At 48.0% G+C, this 18175-nt stretch overlaps 1 protein-coding gene across 2 annotated transcripts in view; it reads left to right on the top strand.

Moving 5' to 3' along the window:
* clcn6 (chloride channel 6) overlaps window positions 1-17719 on the top strand; it is an 80825-nt gene extending 63106 nt beyond the window's left edge. For both annotated transcript variants that reach the window (XM_072478181.1, XM_072478182.1), the window contains 2 exons: window positions 2365-2490; window positions 15154-17719. In XM_072478181.1, coding sequence (XP_072334282.1) covers window positions 2365-2490; window positions 15154-15234 — 207 coding nt within the window. In that variant the 3' untranslated portion in view covers window positions 15235-17719. The remainder of the gene's footprint in view (window positions 1-2364; window positions 2491-15153) is intronic.
* Window positions 17720-18175: the final 456 nt, after the last annotated feature.

Here is an 18175-nt window from a genome sequence, read left to right as displayed (position 1 = left end):
CTAACCACTGCGCAATCGTGCTGCCCTCATTGTCAGATCTAACTGGAACATAGAACCATAGAATTCCTAGAATGCAGAAGGAGGCCATTCGGCCCATTGAATCTGCACCGACCCGCTGAAAGAACATCCTACCTAGGCCCATTCCCCCACCCTATCCCCATATCCCCACCGAACTTGCACATCTTTGCACACTACAGGGCACTTTAACATGGCCAATCCACCTAGCCTGCATATCTTTGGACTGTGGGAGGAAACCGGAGCACCCGGAGGAAACCCACGCAGCCACGGGAGAAAGTGCAAACTCCACAGTTACCCGAGGCCGGAATTCAACCCAAGTCCCAGGCGCTGTGAGGCAGCAGTGCTAGCCACCGTGCCGCCCACATATATTGGGTGCTATTATCCTCCGCCTTTACTAACTATCTCACAATTATCCATGACTGCAAAGTTAATTCTCATCCTCTCCACTGTCAACTGTTTCCATAAACTCCTCTCTTTCACTCACACACACCCCCTACCCGCATTGTCACTAAGATTGAAACCATCTGTTTGGCTGTCTGTGCCACTTCCCCTAGCCCACCAAGCCAAATTTTCAGCTCCTGCCCTCTTTCCCTCCCTTCCCCCTTTCCCTCCTCTCCCCAGCCTTAAAGCAGTACCGTTCTCTAGTTTCTCTCCCATCTTCCATCATGCCTTGTTCATGAGACCCTCCTGTTCTCTCAAACATCTCTGCACTAAACTGCTGACTGTCCAATTTCCTTTCCTGGCATCCCCATGCTAGCTGATGTTAATAGTTCCTTCTCCTTGGATACTTTTCCTTCACCATAATTTGTCATCAGCTCTCCCCAATAAATAAATATACCGTTGATCCTTCTGACCCCTAAAATTACTGCATCGTCCCTCCAAAGTCCTTGAATGTGTTCTGACAAAATGGCCATTCACCTGAAACATTGACCATCTCTCCACAAATGCGACCTGATCTCAATATTTCCAGCATTTTCCGAGTATTTAATTCACATTTTCAGCATCTGCACTATTTTGCTCATCCATAAATGCTTTTCTTGCCTCCTAATTCCATGCTCATCTTTCCCGCAACTCCACCTCTGAATCTCTGCAATCAGGGTTTTCATCCCTGCCACAGCCCTTATCATCCTACATGGCTGTGACTCTGGTAAACTAGCCACCCTCATTATTCTTGGCTTATCTACAGCCTTCAACATGGTTGACAGCATCATCCTCCTCCACTGGCGGTCCTTCATTACCCAGCTGGGAGAAACTGTATTCACCTGGTTCCATTCCTACTGATCAATTTGTAGAATCACCTGTAATGTCTTCTCTTCATGCTGCTGCACCATTATCTCTGGAGTCCCTGAAAGATCTAACCTTGATTCTCTTCTTTCTCATCTACATGCTTTCCCTTTGTGACATTGTCTAAAAACACAATCAGTATCTACATGTTGCTGATAATAGCTATCTGCACCCCACCACCACCTTTAACGACCTTCCGATTTGTTCAGACTTGCTGATCTGGCATCAGTCATGTACAGTGCACGGTGACAGGCTAGGCCTGCTGACCCAACGGGAAGAACCCCCAGCTCTTTGAATATTGCCATGATATTCAAGCACGGTAGCATTGTAGCACGGTAGCATTGTGGATAGCACAATTGCTTCACAGCTCCAGGGTCCCAGGTTCGATTCTGGCTTGGGTCACTGTCTGTGCGGAGTCTGCACATCCTCCCCGTGTGTGCGTGGATTTCCTCCGGGTGCTCCGGTTTCCTCCCACAGTCCAAAGATGTGCAGGTTAGGTGGATTGGCCATGATAAATTGCCCTTAGTGTCCAAAATTGCCCTTAGTGTTGGGTGGGGTTACTGGGTTATGGGGATAGGGTGGAGGTGTTGACCCGGGTAGGGTGCTCTTTCCAAGAGCTGGTGCAGACTCGATGGGCCGAATGGCCTCCTTCTGCACTGTAAATTCTATGAAAATCTATGAAATATCTTTATGTGCACTGAAGATGGGACTTCAACATTTCATCTAAAAGACAGCACCTCCAATAGCACAACAGTCCCTTCGTACAGCACCGGCCGTGTTAGCCCAGATTATGTGCTCATATTTCTGGAGTGAGACTTCAACCTACAATCTTCTGACTCAAAGGCAAGGGTGTCAACCACTGAGCTACTGCAGACATTGTTTGTTTGAAGGTAAACACTCGTCTGTTGGAGCTTTGGAGTCTGGGAAGCAGATTTGTGTTGTGCTCCACCAGTTAATAGACAAAAGAGGAGATGACTACGGTTTTCTTTGTAAGTTGCTGTTTCTCCATTAAAGTGCGGTATGTCACCATGTGTTGAAACAATTGTATTTTCTCTGCTGCAGGATATCACTCCATACATGAATCCTTGTCCTTACACAGTCTCACCAAACACGCATGTTTCTCAGGTCTTCAACCTGTTCCGCACCATGGGACTGAGACACCTGACAGTGGTCAACGCTGTGGGAGAGGTGAGTGGGATTTGTGTGGCGGAAGGAGTCAGCTTGGGGGTTCAGCAGTCGGTCAGGGCAGCAGGATCAGTATGGGAGGGCAGTGGGTATGTGGCAGCAGGGCAGGGGATCAACTAATGGGAGGGATGTTAGAACAGAGCCCGCGTGTATGCAGTCAGTGAGTTCAGCACATGTTGCTGCTGTTGCTGACTTGTGCACGTTCCCCAATTTGGTGTTTGCCTGAAAATATTTTCCACTGTTTCTAAAGTTCCAGGTGCTATTCTGCTTTCTGTGAAATATTAGTAAAAATAAAAAGACACAAAGCGAATATAGGAGACCCCAGAGATTGACGGGTAACCTGTGCTTCTGATCCTTGCTTTGCACACTTGTTAATTAATATTTTGAGTTTGGATTGTGAGTTAGAACCTGATTAATGCTGAGCATGTAACTTCAATTGAAAGAAATTATTTATTCCAGCTAGTCAGGCAGGCGTGTAAAAAAAACAAAACAGCAAAATATACAAAAACACACTCCACAAACTCTCAGTCCAGTTTGTACAATTTTTCCCCCTTTTTCCCCCCACCTGCAGCGACGAACAGTTGCTCAAACATCGCTGTGAACAACCCCCACCGAGTCTCTCAACCCTCCGCTGACTTCCTCAACTCAAGTTTAATCTTTCCAACCGGAGAAAATCGTGCAGGTCCCCCAGTCAGACCAGCAACCCCAGCAGTGTAGCTGACCTGCAATTTAGCAAGATCTTTCACCGGCCAACGAGAGACGCAAAGTCCACAACATCGGCCCCCTTCCCCTCCAACAGCTCCAGCACTTCAAATGCCCCAAAGATCACCACCGTTGCGTCTGGCCTGACCCACAGTTTTAGATAACGTCCCAAACACCGCTTCCCAGTATCTCTCCAGCTTTGTGCAACCCCAGAACATGTGCACATGATTCGCCGGCCCCCACCCACACTTCTCTCACTCATCGGCTACCCCTTGGAAGAACCCACTTATCCTCGCCCGGGTCATATGTACCCTGTGCACCACCTTGAACTGAATCAAGCTCATCCTCGCACAGGAGGAGGTTGAATTCACCCTATTCATTGCCTCGCACCACAGCCCCCAACCTATCTCTCCTTTCTTCCCCCCCCCCCAACTCTTCCCCCTATTTGTTCTTGATCCTCACCAACTACGCCACTCCCCGCTCCCCCAACCACCTGTATATATCCCAATCCTACCTCCTCCCAACTCATCTGGGAGCCGCATCTGCTCCAATAAGGTGTACTGGGAAACGCCCTCCACTCCTATCGCGCTCAGTCTCTCACCTGCATATATCTAAATTCACTCCCCCTCGGCAACTCAAACCTCTCCCGCAGCTCATCAAAACCTGCAAACTGCCTTTCCAAGTACAAGTCCCTCGCCCTCACTAGTCCCGCTTCCCATACATCCATCCAACTCTCTCTGCATAAACCTATGGTTCCTGCACAGCGGTGTCAACACTGACATCCCCTCCAACTTAGTGTCTCCACAGCTGATTCCACACCCTGACCGTCGACCGAGCTCCCATACACTTCCCCGGAGCTAGCTGCAGCGGAGCCGCCCCCATAACCCTCAGACTGGAACCCCTTCAGGGCTCCTTCTCGGGTTCTATCGCCAGCGCGAACAACAGCAGTGGGCACCCCTGTCTTGTTCCCCTATGCAGTCGAAACCTCCGTGATCTCATCTAATTTTTACCTACACTTGCCACCAGGGCTCATACAACGAACGTACCCACACCACAGACTTCGGGTCAAACCCAAACCTATCCAAGACCTCAAATAAATACCTTCACTCCACCTGATCAAAAGCCTTCCCTGCATCTATAGAGACCATAATCTCCAGCAACTGCCCCACTGATGGAGTCATAACCATGTTTAACAGCCTCCTGATGGTACTAGAGAACTGCCTGCCCGTTTGATCCTCAGTGACCACCCCTAGCACACATCCTTCCAACCTCCCCGCCACCAAAACTGTCACATCTGTATTCAACAATGAAATTGGCCAATATGTAGGAACGTAGGTGCAGGAGTAGGCCATTCGGCCCTTCGAGTCTGCACCACCATTCAATATGATCATGCAAATTCATTTCCCACACCCTCTTTCTCTCCATATCTCTTGATCCCTTTAGCTGCAAGGGCCACGTCCAGCTCCCTCTTGAATATATCCAACACTGGCCCCAACAGCTTCCTGTGGTAGAGAATTCCACAAGCTCACAACTCTCTGAGAGAAGTTCCTCCTTATCTCAGTCCTGAATGGCTTACCCCTTATTCTTAGGCTGTGACCCCTAGTTCTGGATGTCCCCAACATAGGGAACATTCTTCCTGCATCTAGCCTGTCCAGTCCCAACAGGATTTTATATGTTTCTATGAGATCCCCCTCATTCTTCGAAACTCCAGTGAGCACAAGCCCAGTTGATCCAGTCTTTGTTCATATGTCTGTCCTGCCATCCCGTGAATTAGTCCGGTGAACCTTCATTGGACACCCTCAATAGCAAGAATGTCCTTCCTCAAACCAGGAGACCGAAACTGCACACAATACTCCAGGTGTGCAGCAAGACATCCCGATTCCTATACTCCAATCCTCCCTCAGTGAAGGCCTGCATGTCATCAGCTTTCGTCACCGCCTGCAGTACCTGCATGCCAACCTTCAGTGACTGTTCCATCATCACACCCAGGTCTCGTTGCACTTCCCCTTTCCTAACCTGCCAGATAATAATCTGCCTCCCTGTTTTTGCCACCAAGTGGATAACCTCACATTTACCTACATTATATTGCATTTGCCCACTGAGCCAGCCTGTCCAAGTCACCCTGCTGCCTGTTTGCATCCTCCTCACAGCACACACTGCCACCCAGCTTTGTGTTCTGCAAATTTGGAGGTAGTGTATGCAATTCCTTCATCTAAATCATTAATGTATATTGTGAACAGCTGGGGTCTCAGCACTGAGCCCTGCGGTACCCCACTAGTCAGTGTCTGCCATTCTGAAAAGGACCAGCTTATCCCCACTCGCTTCTTCCTGTCTGCCAACCAGTTCTCTATCCACGTCAATAAACTACCCCCAATACCGTGAGTTTTAATTTTGCTCACTAATCTCTTGTCTGGGACCTTGTCAAAGTCCAGATACACAACATCCACTGGTTCACCCTTGTCCACTCGACTGGTCACATCCTCAAAAAATTCCAGAAGATTTGTCAAGCATGATTTCCCTTTAGTGAATCCATGCTGACTTGCACCAATCCTGTCCCCGCTTTCCAAATACTCAGTTATTTCATCCTTAGTAATTGCCTCCAGCATTTTCCCCACCACCGATGTCAGGCTAACCGGTCTACAATTCCCCGTTTTCTCTCTCCCTCCTTTTTTTAAAAATGGGGTTACATTAGCTACCCTCCAATCCAATGGACATTGGAACTGTTTCAGAGTCTATAAAATGCTGGAAAATGATAACCAATGCATCCACTATTTCTAGGGCTACTTCCTTAAGCATCAGACCCTGGGAACTTGTCGGGTTTTAATCCCATCAATTTCTCCAATACAATTTCCTGGCTAATAAGGATTTCCTTCAGTTCCACCTTCATATTAGACCCTCTGTCCCCTAGTATTTATGGAAGGTTAATTGTGTCCTCCTTAGTGAAGACAGATCCAAAGTATTTGTTCAACTGGTCTGCCATCTCTTTGTTGCCCATTATGAATTCACCTGATTCTAACTGTAAGGGACCTGTTAGTGATGACACAGTGATTAGCACTGCTGCCTCACAGCTCCAGAGTTCCGTGTGACTGTGTGGAGTTTGTCACTTTCTCCCTGTGTTTGCGTGGGTTTCCTCCGGGTGCTCCGGACACCTCCCACAGTCCAAGATGTGCAGATTAGGTGAATTGGTCATGCTGTATTGCCCCTTAGTGTCCAAAAGGTTGGGTTGGGTTACGGGGATAGGGTGGAAGCGTGCGCTTAAGTGGGGTACTCTTTCCAAGGGCCAGTGCAGACTTGATGGGCTGAATGGTCTCCTTCTGCACTGTAAATTCTATGACCTACATTTTTCTCCACCAATCTTTTTCTCTTCACATATCTGTAGAAGCTTTTGCAGTCTGTTTTCATGTTTTCTACAAGCTTACTCTCGTATTCTATTTTCCCCTTCTGAGTTAAACCCTTTGTCCTCCTCTGCTGAATTTTAAATTTCTCCCAGTCCTCAGGCTTGCTGCTTTTTCTGGCCATTTTCCCGTACCAGCGTCCCCAAACAGGCGCCGGAATGTGGCGACTAGGGGCTTTTCACAGTAACTTCATTTGAAGCCTACTTGTGACAATAAGCGATTTTCATTTTTCATTTCATTTCATTTTATATGCCTCCTCTTTGGCTTTAACACTATCTCTGATTTCCCTTGTTAGTCATGGTTCAGCCCACCTTCCCCGTCTTACTGTTGAACCAGACAGGGATGTACAATTGTTGAAGTTCCTCCATGTGTTCTTTAAATGGCTGCCATTACCTGTCCACCGTCAAGCCCTTAAGTATCCTTTGCCATCTTATCCTAGCCAATGCACGTCTCATGCCATCAAAGTTAGCTTTCTTTAAGCTCAGGACCCTAGTCTCAGATTTAATTGTGTCACTCTGCACCTTCATGAAGAATTCTTCCATATTATGGTCACTCTTTCCGAAAGGATCTCGCACCACAATGTTGCTAATTGATCCTCTCTCATTGCACAATACCCAGTCTAGGATAGCCTGCTCTCTAGTTGGTTCCTCGACACATTGGTCGAGAAAACCATCCCTTATACATTCCAGGAAATCCTCCTCCATCGCATTGCTACCAGTTTGATTAGCCCAATCTGACTCGCACGTGGCACTGGTAGCAATCCTGAGATTACTACCTTTGAGGTCCTGCTTTTTAGTTTAACTCCTAACTTGCTAAATTTAGCTTTTAGAACTTCATCCCGTTTTTTTACCTCGTTGGTGCCTATGTGCACCACGGCAACTGGCTGTTCATCCTCACCATCCAGAATGCCTTGCAGCCGCTCCAAGGCACCCTTGATCTTTGCACCAGGGAGGCAACACACCATCCTTGAGACTTGTTTGCAGCCGCAGAAACACCTATCTGTTCCCCTTACATTTGAATCCCCTATCAGTATAGCTCTGCCACTCTTTTTCCTGCCCGCCTGTGCAGCAGAGCCAGCCAAGGGGTGCAATGAACCTGGCTGCAGCCGCCTTCCCATGGTGAGCCATCTCCCCCAACTGTATCCAAGACGGTATATCTGTTTTGGAGGGAGATGACCGCAGGGGATCCCTCACTGCCTTCCTACTCTTCCTCTGTCCGGTGGTCACCCATTCCCTATCTTCCTGAGTAATTTTTATCTGTGGTGTGACGAACTTGCTGAATGTGCGATCCATGATTTCCTCAGCCTCATGGATGCTCTGAAGTGAAATCACTAGCAGCTCCAGAGCCGTCAAGCGGTCTGACAGGAGCTGCAGTTGGACACACTTCCTGCACGTGACGGAGTCAGGGACATCGGAAGGGTCCCTGAATTCCCACATCATACAGGAGGAGCATGACACGGGTCTGCGATCTTCTGCCATGACTTAACCCTTAAGTTAACTTTACAACAATGCCAAGAGAGAATAAGAGAAAAGAAAATAGAAAATAAAATTTAAAAATAAAAATTACCTACCAGTCACCAACCAATCACTTACCTGCTGGCTGTGATGTCACGGTTCGATTTTCTAACCGCTCCTTGACACCACAGTACAGTCGAGGTGACTAAGCTGACTTCTCCCAGAATCCTCCTCTGGTGGACCCACACTCCAATGGATCCTTCCCCTTCTTCGGGATTAGCGCGATCAACACCCGTGTCAGTGTCTCTGGCAGCTTCCCCTTCTCCAACACCTCACTAAACATCCTCAACAAATGAGGTGCCAACTCTGCCGCAAACGCCTTGTAAAACGTGGCCGGAAAGCCGTCTGGCCCCGGGGCCTTCCTCGACTTCATCCCCTTCATCTCCTCCAAAGCCTGTCTCTTTTCCTCCAACCTTGGAAACTCCAACCCAACTAAAAATCGTCCCACATTCCCTTCCTCTCCACCCAACTTGCCCTGTACAGCTTCTCATGATACCCCCTGAACAACTCATTTATCCCCCCCCCCAGCTCTGACACTACCTGCCCCTTCTCTGTTCGCACCCGTAGAATTTCCCTGGACGCAGCCTGCCTCCGCAGCTGATGGGCCAGAATACGGCTCGCCTTCTCTCCATATTCATATTGCACCCCCCTCCCTCCGTAACTGCCCCACCACCTTTCATAGAGTTTGCAGTGCAGAAGGAGGCCATTTGGCCCATCGAGTCTGCACCGACCCTTGGAAAGAGCACCCTACTTAAGCACAGGCCTCCACCCTATCTCCATAACCCAGTAACCCCAACTAATGTTTTGGACACTAAGGGCAATTTAGCATGGTCAATCCACCTAACCTGCACATCTTTGGACTGTGGGAGGAAACCGGAGCACCCGGAGGGAACCCAAGTAGACACGGGGAGGACGTGCAGACTCCGCACAGACAGTGTCCTAAACCGGGAATCGAACGTGGGACCATGGAGCTGTGAAGCAACAATGCTATCCAACACTTTTTCTTTTAATGAATGTTTTGTTGAGGTATTTCTTTGGCATTTCAACAGCAACAAAATCAACAATATACATAACAAGAAAAAATGTAAAAATAGTGCAAATTCCATGTCCTTCTCCCACAGGTCTTGCCATTACTTACCACCTAACCTACGCTAACCTAACCCCCCCCCCCTTTTTTCTGCTGAGGATTAGTTCTCTGCGAGGAAGTCGACGAATGGTTGCCATCTCCGGGCGAACCCCAGCAGAGACCCTCTCATGACGAACTTAATTTTCTCCAGGAAGAGGATGCCTGCCATGTCTGAAAGCCAGGTCTCCGATTTCGGGGGCTTTGAGTCCCTCCATGCCAGAAATATACGCCTCCGGGCTACCAGGAAGCAAAGGCCAGAACATCCGCCTCTCTCTCCTGGATTCCCGGTCCTGCGATACCCCAAAAATCGCCACCTCCGGACTAATTGCCACCCTCATATTTAATACTGTGTACATGGCGTGAGCAAACCCCGGCCAAAATCCCCTCAGTTTTGGGCATGCCCAGAACATATGGACATGATTCGCTGGCCTCCCCCGCACACTTCGCACACCTGTCCTCCACCCCAAAGAATCTGCTTATCCGGGCCCACTGTCATGTGTGCCCGGTGAACAACCTTAAATTGGATCAGGCTGAGCCTGGCACATGTTGCGGTAGTATTGACCCTTCCTAATGCGTCCGCCCAGAGGCCCTCCTCTATCTCTCCCCCCCCCAGCTCCTCCTCCCACGTTCGCTTCAGCTCCTCGGTCTGCATCTCCTCCCATCCCATGAGCTCTATATATATATATATATGTCCGAGACGCTCCCCTCTCCTATCTGTCCTCTAGAGATCACCCTATCCTGAATCCCCCTTTGCGGCAGGAGTGGGAAGGTTGGTACCTGCTTCCGCAAAAAGTCCCGTACCTGTAAATATCGGAATTCATTTCCCCCGGCAATGCAAACTTCTCTTCCAGTGCCCTCACACTCGGGAAGCTTCCTTCCAAGAACAAGTCTCCCATCCTCTCAATCCCCGCTCTCCGCCAAATTCAGAACACCCCGTCCATCCTCCCCAGGGCAAACCGGTGGTTATCGCAGATTGGGGACCATACCGATGCCCCCTCTGCTCCCACATGTCTCCTCCACTGCCCCCAGACCCTTAAGGCCGCCACCACCACTGGACTGGTGGAGTACCGCGCCGGCGGGAACGGCAAGGGCGCTGTCACCAATGCCCCAAAACTTGTGCCCTTACAAGAAGCCGCCTCCATGCACACCCACGCCGGCTCCCCCCCCACCAGCCACCTCCTCACATGGCTATATTAGCCGCCCAGTACTAACTGCTGAAATTCGGCAGCGCCAGCCCTCCATCTCCCCCAGCTCCGCTCGAGCATTGCCCTCTTCACCCGCGGGGGCTTGCCCCCCCCCCCCCCCCCCCCACACAGCCCACGATAATCTTATTGGTCCGCTTAAAAAAGAACCGCGGGATGAAGATGGGGAGGCACTGGAAAACGAATAGGAACCTCAGGAGGACCATCATTTTTACCGACTGCACCCTACCCGCCAGAGACAACGGGAGCGCATCCCATCTCCGGAAATCCTCCTTCATCTGGTCCACCAGCCGGGCCAAGTTCAATTTATGTAGCCTGTCCCAATCCCTCGCCACCTGGGTACCCAGGTACCTGAAATTGTCCCCCACCACTCTGAACGGCAAATCCCCTAGTCACCTCTCCTGACCTCTCGCCTGAACCACAAACAACTCGCTCTTCCCCATATTAAGCTTGTACCCCGAAAACCAGCCGAACCCCTTCCAGCCCCTTGAGGCCCTCAGAGCAATTGCCAGCGACTCTATCGCCAGCGCAAACAGCAGTGGGGAGAGGGGACATCCCTGTCTCGTCCCCCGGAGTAGCCTGAAATAGTCCGAAGTCCTGTTTGGCCGTACACTAGCCACCGGAGCCCGGTACAGCAACCTAACCCAGTCAACAAAGCCCTTTCCAAACCCGAACCACTCCAGCACCTCCCATAAGTAATCCCACTAGACCCGGTCAAAGGCTTTCTCCGTGTCCATCGCAACCATCACTTCAACTTCCCTACCTTCCGGGGCCATCATGATCACGTTTAGCAACCTTCTTACATTGGCCACCAGCTACCTACCCTTAATGAACCCAGTCTGGTCCTCCCCTATAACGTCCGGTACACAGTCCTCAATCCTAGAAGTCAGAATTTTGGCCAGAAGTTTGACATCCACGTTCAGCAAGGATATCGGCCTGTAAGAACCACACAGCTCCGGGTCCTTGTCCCTTTTCAGAATGAGCGAGATCATGGCCTGTGACATTGTCTGGGGTAGAACCCCTCTTTCCTTGGCCTTGTTAAAGACCTTCAACAGCACGGCCCCAATATTCCGGAGAACCTTTTATAGAACTCAACTGGGTACCGGTCCGGTCACGGGGCCTTACCTGACTGCATGGCCTTCAAACACTCCGCTATCTCCTCCAGCACGATCGGGGCCCCCAGTCCTTCTACCAGCTCCCCATCCACCATCGGTAAAGTCAACCCATCCATAAAGTGCCTCATCCCATCCGGCCCCCCAGAGGGTTCAGATCTGTACAACCTACTATAAAAGTCCCGAAAGGCCTTGCTCACCCCTGCCGAGTCCCCAACTAAGTTCCCATCCCCGTCAACAACTTTCCCTATTTCCCTAGCTGCCTTTCTCTTTCTGAGCTGCTGTGCAAACATTCTGCTGGCCTTCTCCCAGTGCTCGTAGATCACCCCCTTCACCTTTCTGAGCTGTTCCATTGCCCTCCCGGTGGTTAATAAACCAAATTCCGCCTGCAGCTTCCGGCATTCCCTTAAAAGCCTTGCCTCTGGAGCCTCCGCATACATCCTATCCACTCGTAGAATCTCTTCTTCCAGTCGGTCCGTTTCTGCCTTATCCGTCCTGTCCCTGTGAGCCCGGATCGAGATCAGCTCTCCTCTCATCACTGCCTTCGGTGTTTCCCAGACCACTGCTGCTGAGACCTCCCCCGTATCGTTTACCTGCAGGTTGTTCAGCATGCACTTCCTCAACCTCTCGCACACTGCTTCGTCGGACAACAGCCGCACATCCAACCTCCATTGTGGGCGCTGCTTGCTATCCATACTGACCTGCAGGTCCACCCAGTGCGAAGCATGGTCCGAAATCGGAATCGCCGAATACCCCGTGTCCACCACCCCCGTCAACAGGGCCCTGCCCAGAACAAAGGAATCTATCCGGGAGTACACCTTGTGTATGTGGGAGAAAAAAGAAAATTCCTTGGCACTCGGCTGCCTAAATCTCCATGGATCCCCCCCCCCCCCCCCCCCCCCATCTGCTCCATGAACCCTTTCAGCTACTTTGCCATTGCTGGCACCCTGCCCGTTCTCGAGCATGACCGGCATCAATAACTGTGTTGAAATCCCCACCCATAATCAGCCTGTGCGAATCCAGGTCCGGAATCTTCCCCAGCACCCTCTTTATAAAATCCCCATCGTCCCCATTTGGCACGTATACATTGACCAACACTACCTTCATCCCTTGCAGCTTGCCACTAACTATGATATATCGACCTCCCACATCCGAGACTATCCTCCCCACTTCAAATGCCACCCACTTGTTAATCAAAATCGCAGCCCCTCTTGTCTTTGAATCCAGCCCAGAGTGGAAAACCTGACTAACTCAACCTTTCCTCAACCTGACCTGATCCACTACTTTAAGATGTGTCTCCTGCAGCATCATCACGTCCGCCTTCAGTCTCCTCAGGTGCGCAAACACACGTGCCCTCTTTACCGGCTCATTTAGCCCCCGTACATTCCAGCCTAGTTGGGGGGAAAAGTGACCCCCCCCCCCGCCGGTTAGCCATCCCCTTTCTTGGGCCCGTCTCTAGCCCATGCGCCGCACCTCCTCCGGCCCGCCCCGCGGCTGCCTCCACCCCCGACCCCCTTAGTGACATTCCATCAAAGTCCCTCCCACCTCAGCAAAACCCATCTCCCCCCCCCCCCCCAAACAATACTACTCCAAATCCCAACCCAACTAATACACTAAGCATATACACACCCGCCACTGTGCTTCCGTGAGCTAGCTCGCCCAGCTAGCTTGGTGACCCCCGCCTCTGGCGCCAAGAAGTCTCCCACCCATTGTTCCCTCGCTCCCCTCCCGCCACTCCTGTAAACAAACTCCCTCATCCAACAATCCCCAAACAAACACCCCGCAGCAAGAAAACACAAAAAACAAAAGCACCACCCACTGAAACCCAGACAGGCACACCTCCATCCCACCAAAGTGCACATCAGTAAAAACACACAAGATAAAACACAAAAGGAACATTGCCAACATCTACCCCAATAAAGAACCAAAAACAAACGGAAAATCGACTCTTTCTCTCCCCCCCCCCCTTCCTTTTCCCCTAAACAGAGCTCCAAAAAAGACTGACACAAAACAATACGAGAAGGCACAGTCAATTTAACAACAGAGAAAAAAAAAACCAAGGGGGAGAAAAGAAAAACAAACAACCCCCCCCCCCCCCCCCCCCCCCCCCCCCGCCCAAGAGAAAAACAGAAAAGGAAAAAGGGCCCAAGATAGGCCAACATGTTGTCACTGAGTCGAAAAGTTCTCAAACTCCCACCAGTCCGTTTCTTTTTGCAAAGTCCAGAGCCTCATCGGGCGACTCAAAATAATGATATTGGTCTTCATGCGTAACCCACAGACGCGCCGGGTACAGCAGACCAAACTTCACCTGCTTCTTCAAGAAAATCGCCTTGACTTGATTGAAGCCTGCCCTCCTTCAACGCCTCCCAAAACTTGGCTGCCAACACCTCCCCATTCTGATTAATCTCCATGTAATCCCCAATCGCTGACCCCCCCTTTCACAAAATCCCTTATATGCCAAAAGACCCGAATCCAGCTTGCATCCCAGCCGCTACACTTGCCCCGAACCCAAGCATCCCCTCCAGCGAGATCCGAAATCACGATGCCCGCATTCTCCACCCCACCACCCCTATCAACAATCAACACCGCTCGACTTACTTCAAATAAATAAATTTTCGAATACCTGTTATACACGTGTGAGAAAGAGTACCCCCCCCCCCCTGCCGGTTCTTAAACCTCCATTCTCATATTGTCCATAAACCCTCCCAGCTCCTTCACCATCCATAACCCTCCCATTGACTTGGCGCTCAACCTGCCCACTCTCGGTTCCATCAAAGAATTAAAATCTCCATCCATATTCAACTGATGCATATTTAAGTCCGGGACCGTTCCCAGTATACCCTTCACAAACCCCACATTGTCCCAATTCGGCGCACATATGTTCACTCGCACCATAGGCGTCCCCTCCAGCACCCCACTCACTATCAAATATCTATGCTCCAGGTCCCGCACTTGTCAGACAGACATGTTTAATGATTTCCTTGCATTATTAATGAAATCTTGGGAGCATTGTCACAGGGATCCTGTTTTCTGAATGTTTTAATGTGGTTGGACCTGTTTGTACCAACACCAGTGAATTTCTTTGGTGGCTTAGGGGAGAACTTGAAATGGGGAAAACTGCAAGCTTTTAATCACCATTTCAGCTCCACACCCTGGTTGCTGTTTTACTCTAGATCATAATCCAGCTCAACCTGATTTTGCAGCAGGATTCTGGAGTAGGATCAGCGCCAGATATTCAAACAGTCTGTGAATCGCAATAGCAGAAGATGCTAGAATCCCATCTGTGAAATGGAACTGACTGGGCAGTAATTGGTCAATTTCATATGGGCTTGACCCGAGTACCTTCAGGGATTGAGGTGGAATTTAATCAGATTCTCCTCATGGAAGTTGATGGGAGTGATCAATGATTCCTCAAATCAGTAAATATGCCTATTGGCATTATGATACCTAATGAAAATCACTTTAGAGTTGTGGAATGGATGTGATTCGGTGACAAGATTGACAAAATAAATATAGGGAGGAGGAGAGGAAAGGCATTGCCAGGAACTGAATGTGTATGCAGATTCTTATGAAATCCTATCTATTAAATCTATTTTTATTTTACTTTTGCATTAGATTGTTGGAATCATCACACGACACAACTTAAGCCATGATTTTCTATTGATGAAACTGAGGCAGCACAACATGACGATGTGATCCCCTTCCTCACAGTGCAACATTCCAGAATCTTTCCCCCCCCCCTCCTGCGCTGCAATGACTTTGATTTTCAGGGGCCATCTGATAAGGCAGGACGTTCCTTGGTGCCAGTACCCCACTCATTCACCTGCCAAACCGGCGTCAAATTAACAAGCGACAGCCACTGAAGGACCTCAGCCCCTGACGTTAGTCTATAATTCACAGCGCTACTTGCACCCGGTTAAAGTAGACTTTTGTTAATTGTGGAATTAACTGCAGTGTTTGTATATCTGTGTTAATGCGAGAGGGAAGCAGTGAAAGGGAAGGGTTTATTTTATATTAGCTAAGCTTCTGCAGTTGGGCCTCCAGCAGTCTGAGCATTTTGCAATACATGAAGCCAGTTGAACATTTTATTCAGTTTTGCAGTTGGTTGACTTTGCACAGAGTTCATTGTCAAGCAGATCAATATCAAAAGGATGGTCTGGAAAAGGCACAAAACAGAAAAACACTAACGAGGCAAAATCAGAGATGCTTACTAACCAATCAATCAGAAAATTAACACAAACTATTATTTTGTTTCTATGGCATTTTGTTCAAACACTAAAACTGCAGACAGAATCACTGGATATTGCAATTCTGCAGGTAAACTTGTTCATGGGCACAAACCTGAGGCAAGGTTTGAACACTACAGACAGAAAATGCTGGGAATACGTTGTCCTCAAGTGAAAAGATCCAAGATAGGAACTTCATTTCAAACAATGACTTATTTGCTGAAGGACCTGCAGTGTATTTCCAGCGCTGCCATTGGTAACCACTCCAGATCAATCCAGTTTTGTAGCAGTACTGTCGTTGTGATTTCCATGGTAACATGGTTTGGGTTATAACATGGGATGTACAGCTCCCTGAATCAGTGCAAATAATGTATGGTACTAACACAATAAAAATATTTTGATCTCTGATCACCATCAGCAGCAATTATGAAAGAAATTGTATTGTAATGATACCTCAAATTAATACTTTGATTTATTTGTAGGTGTAACTTTAGCAGAGTTGTCAGTACAACAGTTTGGGTGTGTGTGTGGAAAATAAGGTGTTAAGACGTGTATTTGTTAAAAGCTGCTGGAATCAATGAAAAAGGGAGCTGCTAGTTGAGAATTCTTGTGAAACAATTTAGAACCTTCTCTCCCACATTCAGCCATAGTATTTTGGGACTCACCCGTTCGCCTGGGCTTAATTATAATAATTGAAATTTTCACATCCAATGAGGGCAGGGTAAATCTGTCATCTGGTTTTCTGTAACCGTAGAAGTTCAAATACTTGAGAAAATAATTCCATGTTGTAAGATTAATTTTTTTTAAAACCTGTGTATGTGAAGAGTTAAACTACACAAAGGGAGCCCAGATTAGCAACTCCAGGGAAAGGGGCCTTCATTAATAGCGCTATGTTCTGAATTTCTTTTTTAAATAATTCTGTATTTTATGCTACTTAATGTTGAGAGTTTCAATGTGCTTGGAACTTTTTTTAAAAAAGTTTGATTTGGGACTTAAAGCACATTTTAAAGAAGAATGGTTTATTAGAAATCTTACTTTTGTTTTTCAGTTGTTTCTTGCACCTGATTGGCCATTAGACCAATGTATAGTTTCCAAGTTTTGATCATTTTAGCAATATTACAAATTAGAGAGCAACCCTAGTTGACCCTGATAATTCAAAATATTGTACGCACCAGCAATATTTGTTCTGTTTCACAAATACACCTGGTGTGTGATGAGCTTAAACCCCATGCTCTATAAGAAACAAAAGCAAGATTTTCCCCAGGTTTAGCACAGCAACTCTAAATTATCTCCAGTGCCATTTATTGTAAAGTGCTTTCTTCAGGCCTGCTTTTGCTTGAGGGACAACCCAATGTCCAGTTTTGGACTGGTTTACTATGTTAATCTCGGCACAGTTTCTGAGACGGGGGACAAGTTTGGTTTGAATTTGGATTTCAGAGGTTTCACACACAGTTGAACCTGTGTATCATGGGTCCGTAGGACCGTGTAGCACAGAGCACTTGATTTCCAGGTTTCCTTTAATTCTGACATTTGGAGCAACTAATCCAGATCATCACTTGGATTAGGATTTATCCACTACAGGCAACAGTGTGAAAAGCAGCTCTTTCCAAACCTCCATGCCCGCAACATTCAAGGAGGGGAAAACACAAGGAATTAACAAGGGGCACAACCCTGACCTGGGCTGCGGTCTTTGGCCCACGTTGGAATTGTCTCAAACCTGAAATATTCATTATGGTGAAGGATACCATAGTTGCTGTGATTTTGAGTATTATCAAGTTGTCATATTTGCACTTATTATTTGATAGGAGCTAATTATTTTACATCGGGAAGCTTCTGAAGCCAAATGTAATTCTGTTTATTTTTTTATTTCATGTTTTTAAATTTCTGTAATAATCTTTTATATTTTTAAGATTAGTTTACATTGTAATAAACATTCCCATTTGTGATCCTGCAAATGTTGATTCAGCACTGTTTTTCATATTTTTTTCACAGGATATAGATGTTGCTGGCTTCGCCAGCATTTGTTGCCCAAGCATATTTTCTAAGCAATACCTTGGGAATTGTGTGGCATTGCTAAATCGATGATTTTACAGTTATTTGCCTCGCTAGGCTGGTATCTCCTTCAACTTCTTGCACCCTCCAAATTAATACCAGGGTTTAAAAGATTAAATTATACAGACAGATTGCATAAATTTGGCTCTTGCTTCTCTGCAATCAAGATGTTTAAAACCAATCAAGTACTTTTGCAGTGTAATTACTGTTGTAATGGCAGAGAACGCGGCGTAGTTGTCATTTTGTGCACAGCAAACATCCAGAAACAGCAATGTGATTTTTTTGTTTGTTTGTTTGTTTAAGGGATAATTATTGACCAGGATACAAAGAGAACACCCCTGCTCCTCTTCAAAATAGTG

This window comes from Scyliorhinus torazame, chromosome 16, assembly GCF_047496885.1.
Source record: "Scyliorhinus torazame isolate Kashiwa2021f chromosome 16, sScyTor2.1, whole genome shotgun sequence".
Lineage (NCBI taxonomy): Eukaryota > Metazoa > Chordata > Chondrichthyes > Carcharhiniformes > Scyliorhinidae > Scyliorhinus > Scyliorhinus torazame.
The sequence above is the reverse complement of the archived record's forward strand: the minus strand, read 5'-3'. Positions and strand labels throughout refer to the sequence as shown.